Genomic DNA, 20,986 nt, shown 5'->3' with positions numbered 1-20,986 from the left:
TGCACCTACACATGGGAACTGGAACTGAAAACGTTGCCTTTGCACAGCATCATGTAGTAGGTGAAACACAGTCCTGCACTCTGGCAGCTGCAGCACTCAGGTTACTCACCTGTGGATGTGTTGTTTAGTACTCAGGAAAAACCAAAAGACTCCAATGACCTCTCAAAGGCTTAAAAGCCCATGAATTCTCCTTCTCTGCCCTAAGCAGTACTGACACTTCTCTACTGCAATAGGGCAGCACCTGACAGCCCTGTCTCACGCTGTCTCTGCTGTCTGATGGCACCTCTAACTTGGGATTTCTGAAGAACTTAATCACAAGCTCAGCCTTCACCTCTGAAGCAAGTAGCTGGAGCCCATACCCCTGTCCTGAACCATGTAAGAGACACTTGTGCAGCAGGAGGGGTAAAGCTGAGTGTCCAGACCACACAGACACACACACAGGGGAAAGATTTTCAGAAATGTAGCTCGTCTTCCCCGTGATCCCTTCGGCTTTGTTCAGAGACAGCTGGAAAATGTCTTAAGAAGTGTTGGCTGTTCCTGGTACCCACGGAAAGGCCAGAGTTTGATTGTTGCTTCACAGGCTGTTTAGCCCTAAATGTCCTTCCAAGGACAATCCTGCAGTGTTTTTGCAGGTGATGAGAGATGTTCAGCAGAAAGGTTTTTGTGGCAAAATGTCATCTCCTAATGTTTACTCAGTATCTCTAATTTTGCAGAGTAACCACGAATCCAGCATGAATCTCAAGGTCTGGCACACAGAGCTCAGTGAAGAAACACAGCGAAAAAAATTTTAACAGTAACAACAACAAGGCAAACCAGAGATGTTCCTGAACAAAAAGAAACATCTAATCACCCAAATCCAAGAGGCCTCCAAGCAAAACCAATAGCAACACTATCAAGCTTAAACCTGAACCAGGACGTCCAGCCCTTGCTCTGTGATCACATCCAGCCATTGGAAATTATCCCATTCCCAGGGTAAAGAGCCTCTTGGGAGCATCTTCAGATCGGGATCCTTTGGGCTACACCAGTTTTCCAAGTAGAAAACTCAAGCGAGGCTCTCGCTGACCTCAGCTAACCCTCCCAGCAGCATCGCAGCCAAAACCAGCAGCTGGCATGAGCCAAAAACATGACTTCACGAGATCATTTGAAAAACTTTACTGAAAGAAAACGCAGCAAGCCATGACAAGAAATTAAAAGCTGGGGATTAGCTTACGGAGGGCCCGTGAAGTTACAAGGAAAAAATGCAGCCATAGCAGTGCCAATCATGGGGAAAAACCTGTGTCAGCCCTGGGAGCTCAGCCTGAGAGCAGGTGAGAGAGAGCAGGGATCTGTGCCGGTCTTCCCCTTCACCCATGGCTTGGACCATGCTGGGAAAGGCTCCAAGACTCTCAGTCTGCTGGGCAAGGCTGCATTGAACATTTCCAGTGCTGCTCACATGCAGCGTTGCAACTTCTGTCTCAAGGGGCTGAGTCTGCAAATCTGTCTAACGGCCTGGGTGTCACTGAAGGGATGTTTGCACAAACCAGATGTTTCTGAGCATTAATTTCCTTGAATTACAAGTTCCCTTTCCGAATACTGGAATCCCTGATTTGTTTTACGTAACTGATGTATGTGCTATTTGAATCAGGGTAATTAATTTCATGAGTAATATCACAGTGACAGATGACGCGAAATTGCATCACGTTCTAGGAAAACATTAACAAGCCCAGATCCCGTCACAGAAGTACTGCACTTCTGCTCAGCCATTCCCTTTGCATTGTCAGCCCTCTGGACAAGGAAGAAATCATTCTTTCTTGTATTAAAGAACATTTTAGACACACCAGTTCTCATCGGTACTCTGGTGTATTTGCCCTGAAAGAGCAGCCTGTGCTCCCAACAGAGACCCAGGAAAATTCATCACTTTATTTTGCCAGGAGCCCAAGGGCAGCCTGCCACAGACACGATGGCAGTACCTCAGTCTCACTCCTCTCCAACACACCACCTGCCTCAGAGGACCCCTATTCAGATCGTGCCAATGTAATAGTCAAGTCCAAACTGTTAAAAGGAAAGGATGATTTCCCTTTCATGGTTTTAACACTCCCATGTTGCTACCAAAGTAAAGATCAGCAGCAGCACAGGAGATTAATGCCCCACAGTCTCTCCTCTAGTAATGAGGGAGAGCGGGGAGATCTGGAGACACCCAAGGTGCTCGTCTTCATTAAGATTCATGAGCTAAACTAACAGGGCAGAAATTAACTCGAAAGGAAATAAGATTTCTCAAAGATCCATTTGATCTCAGACAAAAGGGAATCATTATATAAATAGAGCAATTACTCTAATTAAGGCTTCCCTCCTTGAATCTCTCCACTGAATGCTGCAGTTGCCGAAAACAGTTTGGCTGCCTATTATGTAAGGCAAACAAATCCACGGTCTGAGGTGTCATTAGCCTTCAAACAAAGGAGAAGAAAGATGGTTCTATGGCTCTGTCTGTTAATGTCTATTATTTTTAATGACTGGAAGCCAGGAGTCTTTTTTTTTTTTTTTTTTTAAATAAAAAGCTGCTCGTTTTTAGCCAGCCTTGTCTTATGCTCTCCTGGGCAAGGTTCCCATCACCATCCATCCCAGTCCTGCCAGAGAGATGCCTCACTTCCCCATGAAGAGCCATCCAGGGCTTGGACACACAAGTGGGTTACGGGGGGCGAGGGAGGCAGCACAGCCCAGTCCCACTGAATGGTGTCAGCCCTGGGAGCAGGGTGGTCAGAGTTAAAGTCCTTGTACTTAAGGCAGCTCAGCCAGTGTCGGGTTGTGGGGGTGAGCCAGGCACTTGGAAGCCCAAATCCTACTGACCTTCAGTGAGGGCTGTGCTGCTGAGAATAGGACTTGGAGTCATCATGGCTCTCTCGAATGCCACCTCTGTTTGACTCTGGGGATTTGCTCTGACTGCAGCCATTAGAGGCTCCCACCCTGCACACAGAGGGATCGATTGCTGAAAGCCCTGATTCGTACCAGTGCAATTCATCATGGTGCTGAGCCAGAATGTGACCCCACAGGGTGCTTCTACCCCCATGCTGCAGTCCTGGCTACACAAAACTGGGAGCAGGTGAAATCCTTCAGCACAGAAAAGGTCCAGAGAGGGCAGTGCCAGGGTTCAGAAGTACAAGACTGCCCTGAAAGCATTCTAAGGAGGAGGGGGGCGGGGAGGATGAGACAGAGTGTGAAATATCTGTTATCTCCTTTTCCAGATAAAAAGGGAGGGGAAAGGAGGTAAAAATAAGTCTTCAGCCCAGCTTCTAAAAGCCAGAAGACCCTAACAATAAGCACGACAGCAGCCACATGTCTAATGTGCCAGCCCCAGGCAAGAAGGACAAAATGTCACTGCAGTGGATATTAAGCAGATAAATTTGATCTCGCTTTCCCCTAGTGCAGAAATGGCTGCTAGATGAAACAAGAAGGATTAACTGTATTGCAAACAGTGCTGAGCAAGAGACTAGTAAAATAAACCAAGGTGGACAGAGCAACTCACACGTGGGGCAGACACATCTGGCTCCAAATCTTCCGGTGGTGTAAACTGATGTAATTTTGCTGACTATTGCCAGGAGAGAACCTGGCCTAAAATATGGAAATTAAATGTTCTCTGAATAGCTACAAACTTCTTTGCTGTGCTTAAATCTACCTGTTTCCCTGGCTCCCTCCACTCATCAACACTAATGCAGAATAAAAAGGCCACAAGTATCAAATGCATTGGCCCCTGATGACAACTAGTGATTTTTGACATTTCTCCCTTTGGTGCTCTTGTAATAAATAACAATAAGCAGAAATTAACTTCAGTCATTAGATATGTGGAATGTTTGACACAGGTTTTGGTCAAGATGTCACACCAGAAAGCTGTGTTTTCAGAACTGAGGAGTCACCCCCAGTTCCCACCTGGGTCACCAGCTGCAGGGGCTGCTCAGACAGTATCAGACTCTGGCTGCTGGTTTTCAATTACCCCAGCTGGACTATAGGTACAACATGGGATATGCAGGTCCATTACTAAATCAATACATCAATCAGAGTAACACAAATACAGAGGGAGAATGAGCATCATGCTTATTAACAGACTGGGGACATGATCCTGCTCTCGTTTTAAGCAGGGTTAAAGTCTCCCTTGGGTTGCATGGGCAAACAATTAATCCTTTTCTGATAGTCCTGTCAAGAGGAACTGGGAATCTGTTACACAACCCTGGGTGGTCTATTTACATAGGGTCAAGTACAAAGAGGACTAAAGTGCCCCGGACAAACCTGCAAAGGCCAATTAAGAAAAAAAAAAAAAGCCAGGAAAATACTTCAAAGGAGTTTTTTTTTTGTAGTCTTGGTTATATTTCAATTCTTTTAATTTTAAAGTTCCTGAAAAGACACAGCATGTCAGAAAGTTCAAAGCTGGAGGGAAGAGTAAGACCTAAAGCCCTGAATAGCTCGGACAGTGGGAGATTTGTTACCCCTATAGCGGTGTGGGGACCTCCCAGTTAGATGGACTGGCCCCCTCCACCAGGGGCTGCACAGCTATTGATGGTCCTGTCATTCAGCATTCCCACCTCCAGGCTGAACACAGGTTCTCAAGGGTATCCCTGAGATTGGGTTTTAATGGGCTTCACCAAACCACTTCTGAGGGTCTAGAATATCACTGTTTAACTGTGGCACAGATGAGAAGGGAGCTGGTCCACAAGTCTTAGCCTCAGACACAGGAACTGCTCCTTCCTTAAGCACCTAGGAGTAAGAAGGAAAAAAAGGATGGGGAAGACAAAGTCAGCACAATGAATGCTCCTTCACTTTTCTCCCATCTCTGGCAGAAAAGAGGAGGATGAGTCACAACTGACATCACAATAGGCTGGGTTAGGAGGGGTTTTTTTGAAGTAAATCTGAGCTTGCATGCTGCAGACTTTAATGAGAAGTTAATTCAAGCCTGTTGGAAAGGGAAAGGTGAAAGACTTAATGACTATTTCAGGATGAATTTGGCCTTGGTAAGCTATACACAGATGGCTTTAGTTTTCTTTCACAGTGAATTATTCAGAAGCATGGGACTATTACTGCGGGGAAGAGAAGCACTTGAGAAAGAGGTGTGATCAATCGAGAGAAGTGATTAAAATCACTGGGGAAAGCTGTTTGCTGTTTGAGAATTAGGAGGGAAAGAGACAGCATGTTACAGAGATGGATGTGCAAGCTCAGGCAAAACAGGTAAGAAGGCAACCTGTGGTGGGGCACAGCCCTGACACTTCACCACCGTGTGTGTTTATGGCAGAAATGGTCTGGACAAGAGATTATTTAAAACTGAAGAACTCCTTCCCAGCTGGGAAATGACAGGCTCCAGAGTCCTGCTTTTGCAGCAGTGGCTGTGGAGCCAATGAGGAAATGCAAGATGAAAGCATTTCTGAAAAGCAAAATAAAGGAAAAATGTGTACACAGATCCAGCATAGAGCCTCACAGGGAGATTTAAATATCAGCCTCACTCTGAAAGCCAAAGCTTAATCAAATGGTGACTGCCAACTCTGAAGAGATGCCAAGGAGAATAATTTATTGGCATATTTGAAGGCACTTTTAATATCTATCTGCCTTTGTTAGCAGGCTCTTCAGCTCTGATGATAAAGCATTGAGCTCATCTAGCTCCCTCTTTGATTCTAGTGGGTCCATCATTGTGTTGGTTTTTCTCCTTTTAAGTTTTGTCAAAAAAATACTCCCAGCATCTAGTTCATTCAAAACCAAGTTCATTCTATATTCATATGCTATTCCAGCACTGCATATGAAACAGATTATCTGCCTTTTTCTGTCTCTTGGAAAGAAAGAAACGGGCCCAGATTTGTAGGATGAAAGTGTGAAGGAGAGGCATGCACCTTGTGTAGAGTGATGAAAGAGAAAAGTAGGCACCCCTGGAGCACCAGCAACTGGCTGCCTCTTCTCACACCTCGGAAGTGCTTGGACAGGGCTGGGAAGCACAAACATAGGGGTTTGGTCTAGTTCACACGTGGCCAAACTGACTGCCCAGGACTTAGAGAAAAGGCCAGGCACAAAGGCAGTAGGAAGCACATATGGACTGTGCCTGAATGTGTCAAGTAAAGCACAGTTCAGGTATTCTGAGTGATGTGTTGAGGCAGGATACAGACACCCACCGTGATATCTGAGCTGATGACAGCTACTTCTGATTTCCCAGGATCCAGGGGTGTTCAACCCCAAGTGACTGTAGAGTATGAAGAGAATAAATATCTCCAAAGTCCAGAAGACCTCACCCTGTGTGCTGATGTCAGGGGTGAGCAGCTGCAGTGAGTAGGCAGCTTGGATCATCCACACCTCTCCTGAACTTAGATGTCCTTGCCAGCAGTCTGAAATCAGCCCTTTCCCATCCACTCCTCTGTCACAGCAAACTGTTTGCTTTCATTATGTTACAAAATCTGCCTCTAAGCCTTTCTGCTGCAAGAATTCCATCCCTTTGCCTCCTCTTCTCATTAATGGCATTTTCAAGTTGCCTACAGTGGTGGGGGCCAGTCTGGTTCAGCACAGAGCTCTCACCATCCACAAAACCCTTCTGAAAATAAGGGGTCTTGGCCAAGGGTTTGGGCACTCATGGTGGCATCCCCTTAGGGTGGGTAGTTTACTCCTCCTGCAGCACAGCTCAGTGCTTGCTTTGCTTTCTCTCCTTCAGCAGGCCCTGGATGGAATTTCCCTAGGGAAATTTCTTTTCTGCATCTGTATGTGGCCTTCCAGTACTTAAAGGAAGCTTATAAAAAAAAGGGATAGGGACTTCTTACACAGGGAGGTAGCGACAGGACAAGGGGAACAGTTTTAAACTAGAAGAGGAGAGATATAGACTAGATACAAGGAAGAAATTCTTGACTGTGGGGTGGTGAGGCACTGCCACAGGTTGCCCAGAGAAGCTGTGGATGACTCATCCCTGAAAGTGTTCAAGGCCAGGTTGGATGGGCCTTTGAGCAACCTGGTCTAGTGGAAGGTGTCCCTGGCCATGGCAGGGGGTTGGAATTGGGTGATCTTTAAGGTCCCTTTCAACCGAACCCAACCCACTCTGTGATCTCTCCCATCTTCTTTCTTCTCGGCTCATTACAGTAAGTGCCTGCACACCATGAGTCTCCAAAGGCTCTGCTGGAGCTGTTACCCTGCACCCAGTCAGACTGGACTGCCCTGTGCACTGACCAAGTGGGACATTAGAACTTCCTCATTATTTCTGTGGAATGATAACTGCTTCCCAGAAAGTCCAGGATTCAGCTCACACACACACAACAATAACAATAACATTTATCTCACTTTATCATCCCCCAGAATGCCTGAGAAATGATGGGAAACACTGTTCCTTTTCACCAGAAGGAGGGACAGAGGAAGGTACCCTTCAAATTTAGTTTTTCCTCACCTAGTATCAGCTGCAACTTTAGGGAAGAAAATCCTAACATACACACAAACACTTTCATAACAGCCACAGAATTTATCTCTATGTATGTATATGGATACACATAGGAAATGCCAACTCCCCCACCTTGTGCTCTGACAGCCACAAACGAGCCCATGAAACACAGGCCATCAGAGCAGGACCTGGCTCCTGCTGACCCACAGAGCATCAGTATTGCTGCAGCTGAGTCCAAAGCACCAATTCCCAGACATGACATGTTGACCTAATGTTGACCTGGCAGTGCAAAAGGGATTTTACACAAATCTGCAAGAACAAAGTTTAAAGGGTATCTGGTGCAGGAGAAGTGAACTCAGTGACACAAAGCAGGAAAGAGTTCACTCAAGCAGACCATTTGCCTTCTGAGTCAGCGTCACTTCCAGATTACTGTTCCCTAGAAAAACAGATCAACTTCAGGTTTTTTTCTTGCATTCTTGGCACTGTATTGGTGATGCAATTTTTCTCTGAGATACATGTCACGCTTGCTCTCAGCTAAGCTCCCTCACCTTTCCATCCCTCTCTCTCTTCGCACTAATCCATTAGAATTTGGACTCCCCTGTGCTGTTCCACCTGTGCTGGGGGAGAGCAGAGCCTGCTAAAACCACAGCCAATTTCCTCTGCACCTTCCTCTCTTCTTGCCTAGCGTTTATTTTTCACAAAAAACCACTTGAAGGGGGCATTATCACTTCTGCCTCTTAACTCCAGCAGTGTTTTCCTCAAAATGCATGTTTTTAACCAGCTGGAGGAAGGACAGGCTTTAGTCTCATTTGTGTCCTCAAAGTATATAGATACAGGCAAGGTTGCCTAAGCCTCACTTTTGGAAGAGGCATTTTAGCTAGGCCAGAAGTGTTTCAGAGCCCTCATTAAGACTGGAGGTTAGCATACAAATGCCAAGAGTCACCCTCTGCTTCAGCAAACTCAGCCGTGACAGGAATTCAGAAATTCAGGGTGTAGAAGGCAGAGCAATGCTAACATTTCCCTAGGGAGATGCTGCTTTCCGGCCTCTGCTGTTACCAGGCACTGAGGGTGAAAACATCTAAGCTGCAATTGCTCATCCAAATTTCCAAGCCTTTGGGTCAGCCGTGGCTACTTCAGATCATCAGTCCATGGAGCGACTCAATAGGCTTAGCCCTTCTCTCCTCATCCGAAACCAGACTTGGGAAGGAAAATCCCTGCAGCTTTCCCTGTGAATTTGCTTCCCATTACGACATCGACTTTTGAGACCTGATTTTTACTGTGTCCCTCCATTCTGCCCTCCAGCTAAGCTGACTGTGAGCAAGGCAGTGGGATTGAATTGCATCTGAGAAAGCCATACATGAGGAGAGTGAAACACGCTGCCAAAATACCACCCCACTTATGGGAAGCAAGAGGATTGTATTTCATTTTGCAGTTCACTCAGCCGAATCCCAAAGCCTCCGGCTGCCTGGAAAGCTCCCCTCTCTGCTCCAGCACTTTTTGCTAGTGACAGTTAACAAATTCAGAATATTGATATGCTGTAACAAAGCAATCTCTAGCTGCACTCTCACTGTAGAAGATTCGGTGCAGCAGTCTCTGCTCTCTGTGTGCTCATGCAGTTTCTCTTTCACAGTCTCTCCATCATCAGACACTGGTGATTACTTTGTCAGCTGATGGCAGAGAGTATTTGAAAGAATTTATTTTACACACACAAACTCAATAGCTCCTCTGGCATAAACTCCTTGTGAGTGCATTCAGGTAAAGCTATGGAGAAACCTTTTTCCTTTGGGAATCAAAATCAAAGCAAAACGTAAGTCTAGAATAAGCTGGAGTGGTCTGAATCCATTCAGCAGCAATTCTGCTTTTCTGCACTTTTTTACTCCCTCTAGCAAATCCATGCCCAGTCTGAGTTGCTCACACAAGCAGAGGAGACTCAGTTTGAGTCCTCTCCTCCTGACTTGAAGCATCAATATCTGAATTCCCCAGTGACACATTCATACAGGGCAGGGTACACAAGTGAGATGTCCTGCTTTCCTCCTCTGGGAATACTGACTCCAGTGAAATCCTGCTGACTTACACTGATTTACCTCTGTCCTACTGTCTCCGTAGCTCCTGAGGGAAAATATCAAGGACAAAAAAACATTAAAAAGGAAACAGATAAAAACTTACTTTTCTAGAGCACAAATATTTCTGCTTTCAATTCTATACAAAGCCCCAGGGCACTGGGGTTGGTTTTGTTTTCTTTGGTACCAGCGCTCAAAAACCTTCCAGGAACACCCAGTGACGCAAATGAGGTCCTAAGGACGTGGTTTTGTTATTATCAGGAAACTGAAAAGATGAACAAGGTGCAACCTTCAGAAATCATGTGGTTTCTGGTGGGGGGAAATTGGTGAAGCACAATTACGCAAAATGAAAGCAAAACAAGGTAACAGCATCTGTGAAATGGATCCTAAAACCTACTATCCTTGTTCAAAATGATGCTCCTCATGAAGGCAAACAGATCAAATGCTTTCTAAACTTAGATATATCCATTTATACAGCATCTCTAAGCACCTACACCTAATTGCATCTTCCTAGCAGAAGAATTTTATTTTCATTTCAGAGCTTTGTACCTTTCAAGACTCAGTGAATTCTCACTAGTCCTGTTCAAGGTTAGAGGCCAGAACTTTTAGTGAGGGGATAATCCAGTTATTAAGGCTATTATGGCCTTATCCTGCAATACAAGAGAACCCAGGTTTAATTCCCTGATCTTCCATAGGCTTCCGTGCCATGTAATTACTTATAATCATTTATGTCACTGCAGTAGTTGAATGCTCTGATTTCCAAGAGCTCTTAACAACATGGGTTAGAAAGCACTGTCACAGCTGTAAATCAAGGAGCTCAAGTGCATGTTTTGTTGGAGGTAAACACAGCAGTGACTAGAAGATGCTCATGCAGTCATAATGCTGTATCTAAGAGAAATATTAGCATAAGAAGTCTGGGAGAAAAAAAAACAACCTACATATTTAGCAGCTAGGAAATCTACTACCTTCCTTAAAAAAAAAACCAGGTTTACCATACTGTGTTATACTGACACCTAAAACCACTGACCAAACGTTGTACGCTGCAAATATAATATCTCAGCAACAATTGGATTGTTGTAACCGAAAATAAAGCAAACTGTGGGGAGGTTGTTCCATTTTAATCCAGAGCCCCAGACAATGTCATGACAGGATGTTTTCTTCCCATTAAAGCCAACATGCTCTGATGCCTCTAAAAACTCAGCGTAAGAAAGGAACGAGGAAATAAGGAGCTCTTCTAGTGAACAGCTCTTGAACCCAAAAGCAGCCACTGTGAAGCTGCAGAAATTCAGGCTGCAGCCAACAACCATCAGTGCTGTAAAACAAGATGCAAAAGTCACCTCCAGGTAGCGGCCACCCAGGGAACAGAAACACTGAAGAACTGAAGGTCCAGTGAGAATTTCAGTTGTAACTTCCCACTACTTTATCACAAGGTTAATGCCCTGAATTTCAGCCTTTTTCCCCAGAGCAGACATAGGGTAGTGGTTCCCTTGAGCAGTCCATGTGCATTTCAGAGAGGCAGTTTTGGTTTCATTTATGTTTCATCAGCAACACGTGATAGAGCAGACAAGTAGAGTGGTTGGAGAGATTTATCAGGCAAGTAACCAGCAGTTACTAAGCTGGCTGTGCAGTTTTGGAAACACTCAATCGCTTTCTATTTAAATTCTTAGCTCCCTCCTCAATTCTGGGCTTTTTTCTCCAGTACCCCTCATCATGTTTCTTGCCTGTTAATCACAGAAGGGACCCACTGTTAAAATTTGGGCTCTGAACACCAGGTAGAGCAGCCAGGGATGACTGCAGCTTGCACTGACTGTTTTTATAAGGCTCCAATCAGAATTAAGAAAATAAGTTTTTCATCAAGAAGCTAAAACACAAATCATATTTTACTACCTCCTGAGGCTCCTGTTATGATGAGCATCTACCTGACCACATTTTACCTCCATGTCATACTTATGCAAGACACCTGCAACAAATCTATTCTGCTATTACTTCAGCTGAACACGAATTGGCTCAGGCATTCAAGAGTCCCAGTCCAACTACATGAACACTGTTACAGAAGCTGCAATGAATCTGAACTTCACCTTTTTTATATTTCATATATGTTGCAGGTTACTTTCAAAACCCAAGAGGGCCTTCAGCATGACAAACAACCACTCCTGAGCACAACTTGTGATTTAAAAACTCCTCTGCCTCCTCAAGAAGTGGATCTTTTTCTCAATTGATTTCTGTGGAATTTATCAGATGCGTTTTCAGCTACAGAAAGTAGTTGCTCAACTCTTATACAACAGAAGCCCTTCAGCAGAAAACTTCCAGATTTTTACTACTAAAAAGCTGATGAAAACAAGCTCTCTTCTTTCCCTCAAATGGGCCCATCATTGATTGCCCCATTTCTTTGTATCAGTGTTTCACAAGTTAATGTAAATTAATATGTTATGCAACCATTTCTTAGATCCTCTATTGCCACAATATTTAGTAGTATCCAGTCTTATATACATCTTTGTTCACTGTGCTTTTGCAAGAAAAGAGAATACACTGATACCTCTCTCTCTCCGAAGAGTGCTTAGAGATATTAAGCGATTTGATGAGGGGTAGGAAGCAGAAGTAAGCCAAGTAAGGTCTATAGTTTCATCACCTTTTGATTCATTACAGAAAAGCCAGGTACTTCCAGTGCACTAGGCTCCCACACAGCCCAACATCTTACAGAGCTTCATTCCTGTTTCACAGGAAAAGATTTGAGGGATGTGGATAAAAGAACCATGGAAAAAGTGAGGAGTATCTGGTAGGACAAGGACAAAGTGTCGCCAGCAACAGCTCTCCTCAAGTTCTTTGTTGTACAGCCCCTTTTTTTTCCTCCCAAACACACAAAAATTAAACCCCTGTCTTTGCATGCAGGTAGGCAGCAATCCTGGGGGATTTAGTTATTACCCACAGTCAGAACGAAGGATTATCATGAAGCCCTCACTTCTTTGCCACTGCAGTCACATGGAAACCATACAGTCAGTACATACTAAACACTGTGTTTACCTGCTGCTTCCGTTCCGGACGATGATCGCATGCTGTCAATCATTAAGCCATCAGGGAAATGCCCAGACACACAGACATGCTCATACTTCTCTTGCCAGGTTGGCTACTGAGCCATACAAAGGCCATAACTATGCAAACACGCCTAAGTGCAGCAGGACGTGTTTTTTCTATTTACCCTTCAATCCAAGATAAGAAGAGGGTCAGGGTCAGGGTAACTGCAATTTCTGCGTGCCAATACCGCAGCCTTGTTTTTCCTTTGCTGGAGTTTGGATGAAGAAAGCCAGGACAGAGAGGAAATAGCCAAAGGAACTCACTGCTTTGAGGATTGCCACTGCATCCTGCTGGAGCCACGTCGGGTAGACGACTTCGTCGTTCAGAATGGCCTCGAAGAGGTCGTCCTCGTTCTCCGCCTCGAAGGGCGCGTGGCCGCACAGCATCTCATACAGCAGCACACCCATGGCCCACCAGTCCACGTCAGGGCCATACAGCATCTCCTGCAGGATCTGGGGAAAAGGTGGGAAGGAAGTATCAACCCTGAAGCTTCGCAAACCGAGCAGGAGAGGAAAAAGGATTTGGAAACGTTAATGCACAAGTTCTTGCTATGTCCTAACAGTGCTCTCTGCTAGGCTGGTGGATGTCTGGGAACGTAAAGGTGATCTCACTCTGGGAATGCCCAGATCAGCACAGAGGTACCTCAGTGCATTATACAAGGGGTGAACTAGTTCAGCTGCTCACAGGGTCACCTGGGAAATGAGCCCCTAGAGTGATGCTGGGGATGAGCTAGAGAGGAGGTACTTTGGCAAAACTGGCTGAGCAGCCAAGTGTGTGAGTTGACATCGCCTATTCCTTGCCCCTGGGAAGGAAATGTTTACCCAATTCCAATGGCAAGGCTTTCAGCTGGAGAGGGGAAGGAGTGCGAGTATGTGAGAATGGTACAAACACGAACCACGGACAAAAATTCAATTGTGCTGAAGCATCTGAAATCCTGTCAGAACATCTGGCAGCATCTGATCCTTGAAGAGGTGTTTATTAATTTTGTAGTGAGCTTGGGGAATGACAGGGAATGCAAGGAGGTAGAAAAAGGAACTGGAAAATGAAGGAGAATTCACTCTTCTTTCAAATCAAACTGGGACAGCATCTGTATGTGACTCTCAAGATTTTTGCGGCTCTATTTCCATTTTTCATCTCACGTTTTCTAATCAAAAACATAGGCTTACTCTGGTGCATACAGCAGCCCGAAGATTTACTCATACTTTGTTTGCACAAGGGATTGATAACACATTTAGGAGGAAGCCTTGAGCTTGGCAGTCAAACAAGGCACAGCTAAAGATACCAGGGAGTACACTGGCTGTTCCAAAGCTAACCTGTGCTTTCCATATTGTAACCAAGTTTTCCTGGCCAAAGAAAGGTTTCCTGTACCTCTGGAGCGATGTAGTCTGGTGTACCACAGAAGGTGGCTGTGGTGATGCCGTCATGAATGCCCTCTTTGCACATTCCAAAGTCTGCCAGCTTGCAGTGCCCCTCGTAGTCCAGCAGCACGTTGTCCAGTTTCAAGTCCCTGCAATGAGAATCATTCACAGAGTTGCTACGTGCTTGGAGCAGCCCCAGTACAGATGGAGGCAGCATCCCAGGCCTCAGAAGCTCAACCTGTAAAAGGGACAAGATTCATCATCACAAAAAAATAAACAAAAGTCATGCAGGACGGGGTTTTGTTTTACTTCATCTCTTACAAAAGGGAGGGAGGAACAAACACCATTCTGCTGAACAGCATTTAAAAGGGGCAGGTGCTACAGGATTTCGCCCACATGACTTTCCAAACTCACCACAAGCCTGGCTGGCAGGGCTCCTGCTCATTTAGCTCTGGGACTCACTGGAGCAGAGGTTGCCAGAGCTGTCAGATTGTGTAAGGATGTTATGATGCAGCAAAATGCACTGTATAGGACATGCTCTGATTCAGCAAAGCACTGGAGCAGACAGCTGGAGCTTGGGAGGTGAGCAAGACCTCTGTAGAGGGGCAGCAGATCCCCTCTTCTCCCAAGGTGTGGGGGTTTCAGCCACAGACTTCCCTGTATCGGGGCAAGTCTGACTAATAAACCCCAACTGGAGCATTATCCAGGCTAAGAAGAAAAGAAACTCCCTGCCGACATCACACCACGTGGACAGTGGGAATCTCTGGGCAGCATGGGATGCCTCCACCATAAGGCAAAGTTTTTAAATCTTCCCAGCTGTATTGATTCCAGCAGCACACTAATATAAGAAGTGAACTTTCCCCATAGTGCTCATTTGGGTAGGGACCTCCTTGTCATTGTCAAGAGACCTGCAGCCCAACAAGCTGCAGAGAGGCACATTTTCCAATACATCACCTCTAACAGCCAGGGAGCTCCTCATCAAAAGCAGATCTCCCAAAATGACAGAGCCCTAACAAAGCTTATCAGCTTGCCTGACCTTGAGACGGCCCAAGGGAATAGCCCACAGTCAGAAGCACTGCCAGGAACATCACCAGAAAGCATGGGGTCACCTGCAGACTTAGGCAATGCCTACCTAAAAATACACCAGCTCATAGCACCTCTGTTTTTCAGCTGTCAAACGAGCTCCAGGCACCACTGGAGATGGAGGAAAGGAGCTATGATGGGAGCTCTGTGCAGCACAAACATGTCACAGCTCATTTTTTGAACTGTCTCAAGTATTGGCCCAAGAGCTGCCCAGAACCCTCACAGTAGCTCTGTGGCAGGGAGGTGTTACCATCACCATTTTACTGAGGTGGAGGACACCTTGTAGTCCTAGATGAAGCCACCTTCAAAGTCATTCCCATGCCCAGATCATGACCAAAAAACTAAATACATTTGATGGTCTCAAGGCCTCTTAAAGCCATGCTGGATCTTGATCCACTCTGCCCTCTGGTTGGACATCTATTTCCCTGGAAAGTAAGAGCAATGGGGAGGGTGGTATTACAGTATCATAAAATTGAAGAACTGGAAGAGACTTTAAAGATCATCTAGTTCAAAGCCCACTGCCATGGGCAGAGGCACCTTCCACTAGACCAAAAGCCCCATCCAAACTGGCCTTGAACACTTCTGGGTTGGATCCAAACACTTTTGGATGGATCCAAAACTTCTCTGGACAGCCTGTGACAGTGCCTCACTACCCGCTAAGTAAAGACCTTCTTCCTAATATCTAATGTAAATCTTTTAGTTTATGTAAATCTAATGTAAATCTCTTTTAGTTTAAAATGGTTCCCATCCTATCATAGGTGGTGGCATCTCCATATCATGATGAAAACCCATGGATGAGCTGAAATCTGAATTCAGCCTGATCCTGTTCATCCTCCATCTATGATCCTAAAGTGAAAATCATATGGTTGATGGCTCTGCTGTGCATTGGCATTTCCACAGCCCATACCACCACAGGAAGCTTCTCTTGGGCTTGAGACATCTCTCCCTCAACTTCACTGTTGCAGTGGAGAAAGATCAAGGACATATTGCGTTAAGACAATCAGAGCCACATCCTCTCCTAAAGAGATAAGGAAAAGTATTATTACTCTCTTGAATGGATGGGAAAGCAAGGGATAGAGGTTAAGAAACTTGCCTGTGTCCCCCAGAGACAAGACCGAACACCAGCTTCCTGAATTCCAGGTCCAGATCTTAATCACAAGATCACACATCCTCTCTCTTCAACTTTAACTCAGCTTGGCAACACAAGCCAGCAAAAGGCCTGCTGCAATGCTTCTGCCCTTCCCAGCAGGCCCATCAGCCATCCAGTGGCCACTGAAATCTTGATGTCAGGGACAGTGCCCACGCCTGTCTCCCACTGCAGTGTTTGCTCTGGGCGGGATGCTCAGTGGGAGACACTTATTTTTTTCCCTTCTGAGAATCACGAATGGCTGCTAAGGCCTGTGGGCAAAGGCTTGTCCTGGGAAGGCTTTAGGTGAGCACAGTGAGAGGTATTGTGCTTGGTTACCCATGACAGTCCATCTTCAGCACCACTTTACAGCCAAAGCTCCTGTTGCTCTTCCCTGTGGTTCCTGGCAGAGCCAGGAAGCCCTCCAAGCACAAAGGCAGGCCTTGTTTCCAGGAATCTGCAGCGATGTGGTTGAAACGTGCAGTTTATTCTTGGCTTGGGTTTAAATGTAGCAAACACTACTCGGTCCTGGGCAGTGCTGACTGTTGTGGTGTGCCCCTAAAGGTACAACTGGAAGGGGAATTTTGGTGAACTCGCTCGATAATCCCCTTGAAAACCTCCCCTCACTCCCTGCAACATCAACCATGTCCTGGCATGCTTTGGGAATACCTCAAAATACACCATCCTTACATCTGAGCCAGCAGAAAGAGTCACGTACATGGAGCAGCAAGAGACAGCTACAGAGCAGGGCCAGCTCTGCCGACCACATCTCCAGGCAAGCTGCCACTTCCCAGTCTCTGCCCCACAGAACATGTTACAGGAGCCCCCATACCCCTGTTAGCTGGATAATGCACCGTGCTCAGCACAGCTCTGCAGGTGCGAGAGTGCTCTGCGCTCGCTGTGTCCTCCCAGAGAGCCTCTACCTGTGTGACTGTCATTGAATTTAATTAAACTCTCTGCCTCTCACTGGATGAGCACAGTTTTAACCACATGAGGCAAACCTCCAGCCCTTTGGCTTCTCCACATGGCACGTTACACTCATTAACAGTGCCTGTTGTCTCCTCCTGCAGCTGAAACACCGGCTTCTCCTGACTTCTGTCCAGCAACGTGAAATCCAACATTTTCTATTTTCACACAGCCTGCAATGTGACATTACTCTGGCTCTTGCTTGCTCAGGCCCTTGCTACGTGCAGATCATTTTAGGATGGGCAGTGGCTGGCTCAGCCACATGGTTCCACTGGAGCCTGCTCTCTCCAGCTCCCTATAAGATAATTCTCTGGGAAAGTTGTGGTTTGAGCATTTGTCTCAAGCCATCCCAGCAGTCGTTAAGCTCTGAAATCCCTGCTCAATGTTGACAGGTCCCCCCACACACTGATACCCTGTGAACCAGCACAGCCACATGAGAGGAAAAACACTGACAGCTTCTGAGATTTACAAGGAGCTCTTCATTTTCGCAAGAATTCCGGGAAGCTGATGAAACTGGAAGTCATCCAGCTCAGAAGGCCCAAATCTACCTCATTTCCTTAATACTTGCATTTTCCATCCAATATTTTTAGCAGTTCCATGAAGCTATAACGGTGAAGAGGTTTTCTGAGGTCCGGCTGAGGTTCTGCCTTTCACTGGCAAACCTTCCCTGGAAAACAGGCTTCATCCTGACTCAGAAAGGCCGTCTTTGTCCTCACCCACAGCTACGGCACATCAGCTTAACGGCCTTGGTTTAGTCTAGACCCAGAAGAAGTGACAAAATGAGCTGCTTCAGCGTCACTCTCTGGAAGAGGTGTTCTTTACACATCTGCTGCTCGAGTTTGACATTCGTAAAAAACACAAAATTACAATTGCAGATGATCTGGTCCTTTTCCGAAGCAACCTGTCAAATGCAATCTCCCTGCACCATGGAGTTGTGCCAGTGAATATGTGTTATACACGTACCTGCCACTTGCTCTACTCTGACCATCTCACTCGTGATGTACAAACTATGTTTGAAAAGATGAAGTTATTTTCCCTTTATTTTGGTTTTACCTCCCTGTTGTGGTAAGAGCTGTACATGCAGTAAGGATCTTCTTCAGTGGAGGAGGGGTGGCAGAAAGTGGCTTCTTGCCTCAGTTCAAGGTTCTCCCAGGTTTGCTAATCTCAGAGGTCCAGTTTAAAGCTTGTAAAAGCCTGGTGTTCCCATCTGAATGCAAATCATTCAGCCACGGAAGCTGTAGGTGCAGAGCAGTGGGAGCTGGACACAAAGGTAGGTGTGACCAACGTCAAACTCCAGCCAAATGGTTTACAAAAAATACACAATGAAAAACAAAGTCCCCAAACCTGAAATTAGCCAAATGAGTAATTTTGGCATTTATGAAAGGGAAAAAAAACTTTCCCCGAAGACACTCCTTGGAAACACTTTTGGGTTAGCAAATGTGCATTCAACCCCCTTCACAAGCAGGGAGGAGATTTTGATTTTTCTCCACCTCTTCTGCTGAAGTCATTTGACTTCATAGAAATACTGAAATCTCCATCATGATGGAGAAAAATGTGTTTCTATTGCCTGCTCTGTAGCCAAAGCAATACACATTTCCAACTCCTTCTCCAGTGACATTGTAATTATTTTTTTGTGTGTGTGAAATGAAGCAGCTTCAGCAGAGGAGAATGAAAGATATACAACCTGTGGAATAGCACAGTTGGTAAGGTACTTAAAGAAGAGGTAGGATTTTTCAAGTTGGAGGCCCTGCTCCAAACACAGTGCTCAACAGATTTAAACCCATATTTTGATTCAATGAGGAGATGAAATGGAGGTCTCAGTTTTATGTAAAGCCCTGAATACTCATGTGAAGCTGATATTGTTTCCCATTTTCCTTTGCATTCATCAGTAACATCCAAATAAAATATTTTAGTTTACTGGAAACCAACGTTCTCTTGACTTGCAAAAAAATATTACTGTTTTACAAAAGCCCTAACAGCTATTTTGGGACCACAAAATCTGAAACAATTTTCTATTTCTTTCTAAACCAAATTTTGGAGAATCAGTAACAAAATTCAAAGAAAATAATTATTTTCATTGATCTATTCCCACCAGGTTTGGACCAGGGACCTTCATGTTTTGTTCCCAAGATTTCATACCACTTTGGGAATTAAGGCTATTTCTAATCCCACGTGTCTTGGGTTGTAGAGAACTTGCTTATAAAATTCCTTCACAGAAAATGGTTCACATCTCCCATATTTTTCTAATAACAACCAAAATGTATTGTTATGGTCAAGTAAGCTTTTATAACCAGAAACTCATATTCTCACAGCATCAAGGAAGAGTTAAGCAAATTTCCTAGGCAGTGGTAAAGCTGAGTGTGAGCAGGCAGCAGTAAATACAGGCTGAAGCTGACCTGCAACATATTCCACCAGAGCTAAGACATAAAAACTCAGGCTAAGCTGCTGCTATTTGCTTAGAAACATCTTTAGGGTAGGAGGAAACACTGAAATCACAAATGAAACACCAGATCAGAAAAAGATCAAGCTGCACCGAGCTGGAGAAAAACAGTTTGAAATCCTGAGTTTTTCTGCCAATTAAAAGGATGAGCTGTTGCTCCCTTCCAGCCTCAGAGGCTTCATCTAATTCAACTCCTGTCATATTTTAAAGGGGAAAATTAGCACAGGTGGAGCAGCCCCCCCCCGTGCTTACACAGGGCACCCTTGTGGGCACAGCACCAAGTGAAGAACCAGAGGTAGGACTTTGTTACACAGCATATAATCAGTGTCTAACTATTTACATAAATCACTGCAAGGGGCTGACATGCTGAGATGCAAAGCATTGCTTTACACACCCACAGCTTCACAGCACAATCTCCAAAATCCCATGGGATTTAGTCTGTGTGCTCCATCCTTCCCAGTACTGCACGAAGTAATGTCCAAATTACAGCACAGGGACGGCAAAACGCAACTTCAACTCTTTGTTTCCTTGAAAAAACACTCTTTTGGGTAAAGAAAACATTTCTTCTGGTTTCCAAACAACCTCTGAGGTGCAAACACATTCAGACCACCAGTAGGCAAGCAGACAGCCTGGATATGATGTACTGCAACCTGCAGTGCAATGTGACAGGACAGAAGTGAAGGGAAGATGTCTCCAGATTCTGTAATTCATATTTACCAGACAGTAGCAATGAAACATAGCAAGTGCCCTTCTGCACTGGCCTAACAGCCAGAAGTTGTTTTCAAAATCTGACCACACTTAAGTGTTTAGGGACCGTAAATACAGCCACCATGGCTCCAGGCTGAACTTCTCATTTCCAAAAAACAAAGCAATAGCAGAAATGTGATATAATGACTCAAAGATCCAACTCAGACTCAGGATAAATGGTATGAGTAAGAGAAACTCCACTGAAAATCCACACTCATTGTTAGGCCACTGAACAGCAGACAACCGCCTGTCCCTGCTGGCTGCTTTGGGCAGCTGTGGGAGGCAGAGCATCTCAGCACCTGAGTAGTGCTCCAGCACTATTCCTGGGGATTTTACAGCCTCATCCCACCACAGCACGCCCTACAGACTCTGCAGAGAGCTGCAGAGAAGGAATGTGGCAGAACACAACAGAGCCTCATGGCTTTTCTCTGCATCACCTAATTCCCACCCGCTGGCACACAGAGCACAGACCTTTTAAAATGCTCTGCACCTGTGGGTTAGGATAAAGTTGAGATGGATTACGGACACCCAGCCTCCAAAGCAGGCTCCACCTCTCTTGCAACACAAGATGTTACAGACTGATGCAATAGGGATTCATGTCTGGGGTCAGAAACAACACCAGAACACACAGCTGAACTCCTCTAAAAACTCTGACCACAGCACATGCCCAGGGACCACCCTGAGGGCAAGGTCACAGGCGTGTGAATTTGTGCAAGACAGAGGGAGATCCTCACACCCACCTGTATCTGTGCTCTTCAGGATGTCCAAAGGCAC

The 20,986-nt window shown here is 45.5% G+C and overlaps 1 protein-coding gene across 1 annotated transcript in view; it reads right to left on the bottom strand.

Annotated features, from left to right (window-relative positions):
* The window catches only part of PRKCH (protein kinase C eta), a 118,498-nt gene that overhangs the window by 5,934 nt on the left and 91,578 nt on the right, over window positions 1–20,986 (bottom strand). Inside the window, exons 11-12 of the mRNA XM_027638224.1 lie at window positions 13,861–13,999; window positions 12,756–12,944 (exon numbers count right to left, since the gene is read on the bottom strand). Coding sequence (XP_027494025.1) covers window positions 12,756–12,944; window positions 13,861–13,999 — 328 coding nt within the window. The remainder of the gene's footprint in view (window positions 1–12,755; window positions 12,945–13,860; window positions 14,000–20,986) is intronic.

This window comes from Corapipo altera, unplaced genomic scaffold (genome assembly GCF_003945725.1).
Source record: "Corapipo altera isolate COAL_440 unplaced genomic scaffold, ASM394572v1 23, whole genome shotgun sequence".
In the NCBI taxonomy this organism is placed as follows: domain Eukaryota; kingdom Metazoa; phylum Chordata; class Aves; order Passeriformes; family Pipridae; genus Corapipo; species Corapipo altera.
The sequence above is the reverse complement of the archived record's forward strand: the minus strand, read 5'-3'. Positions and strand labels throughout refer to the sequence as shown.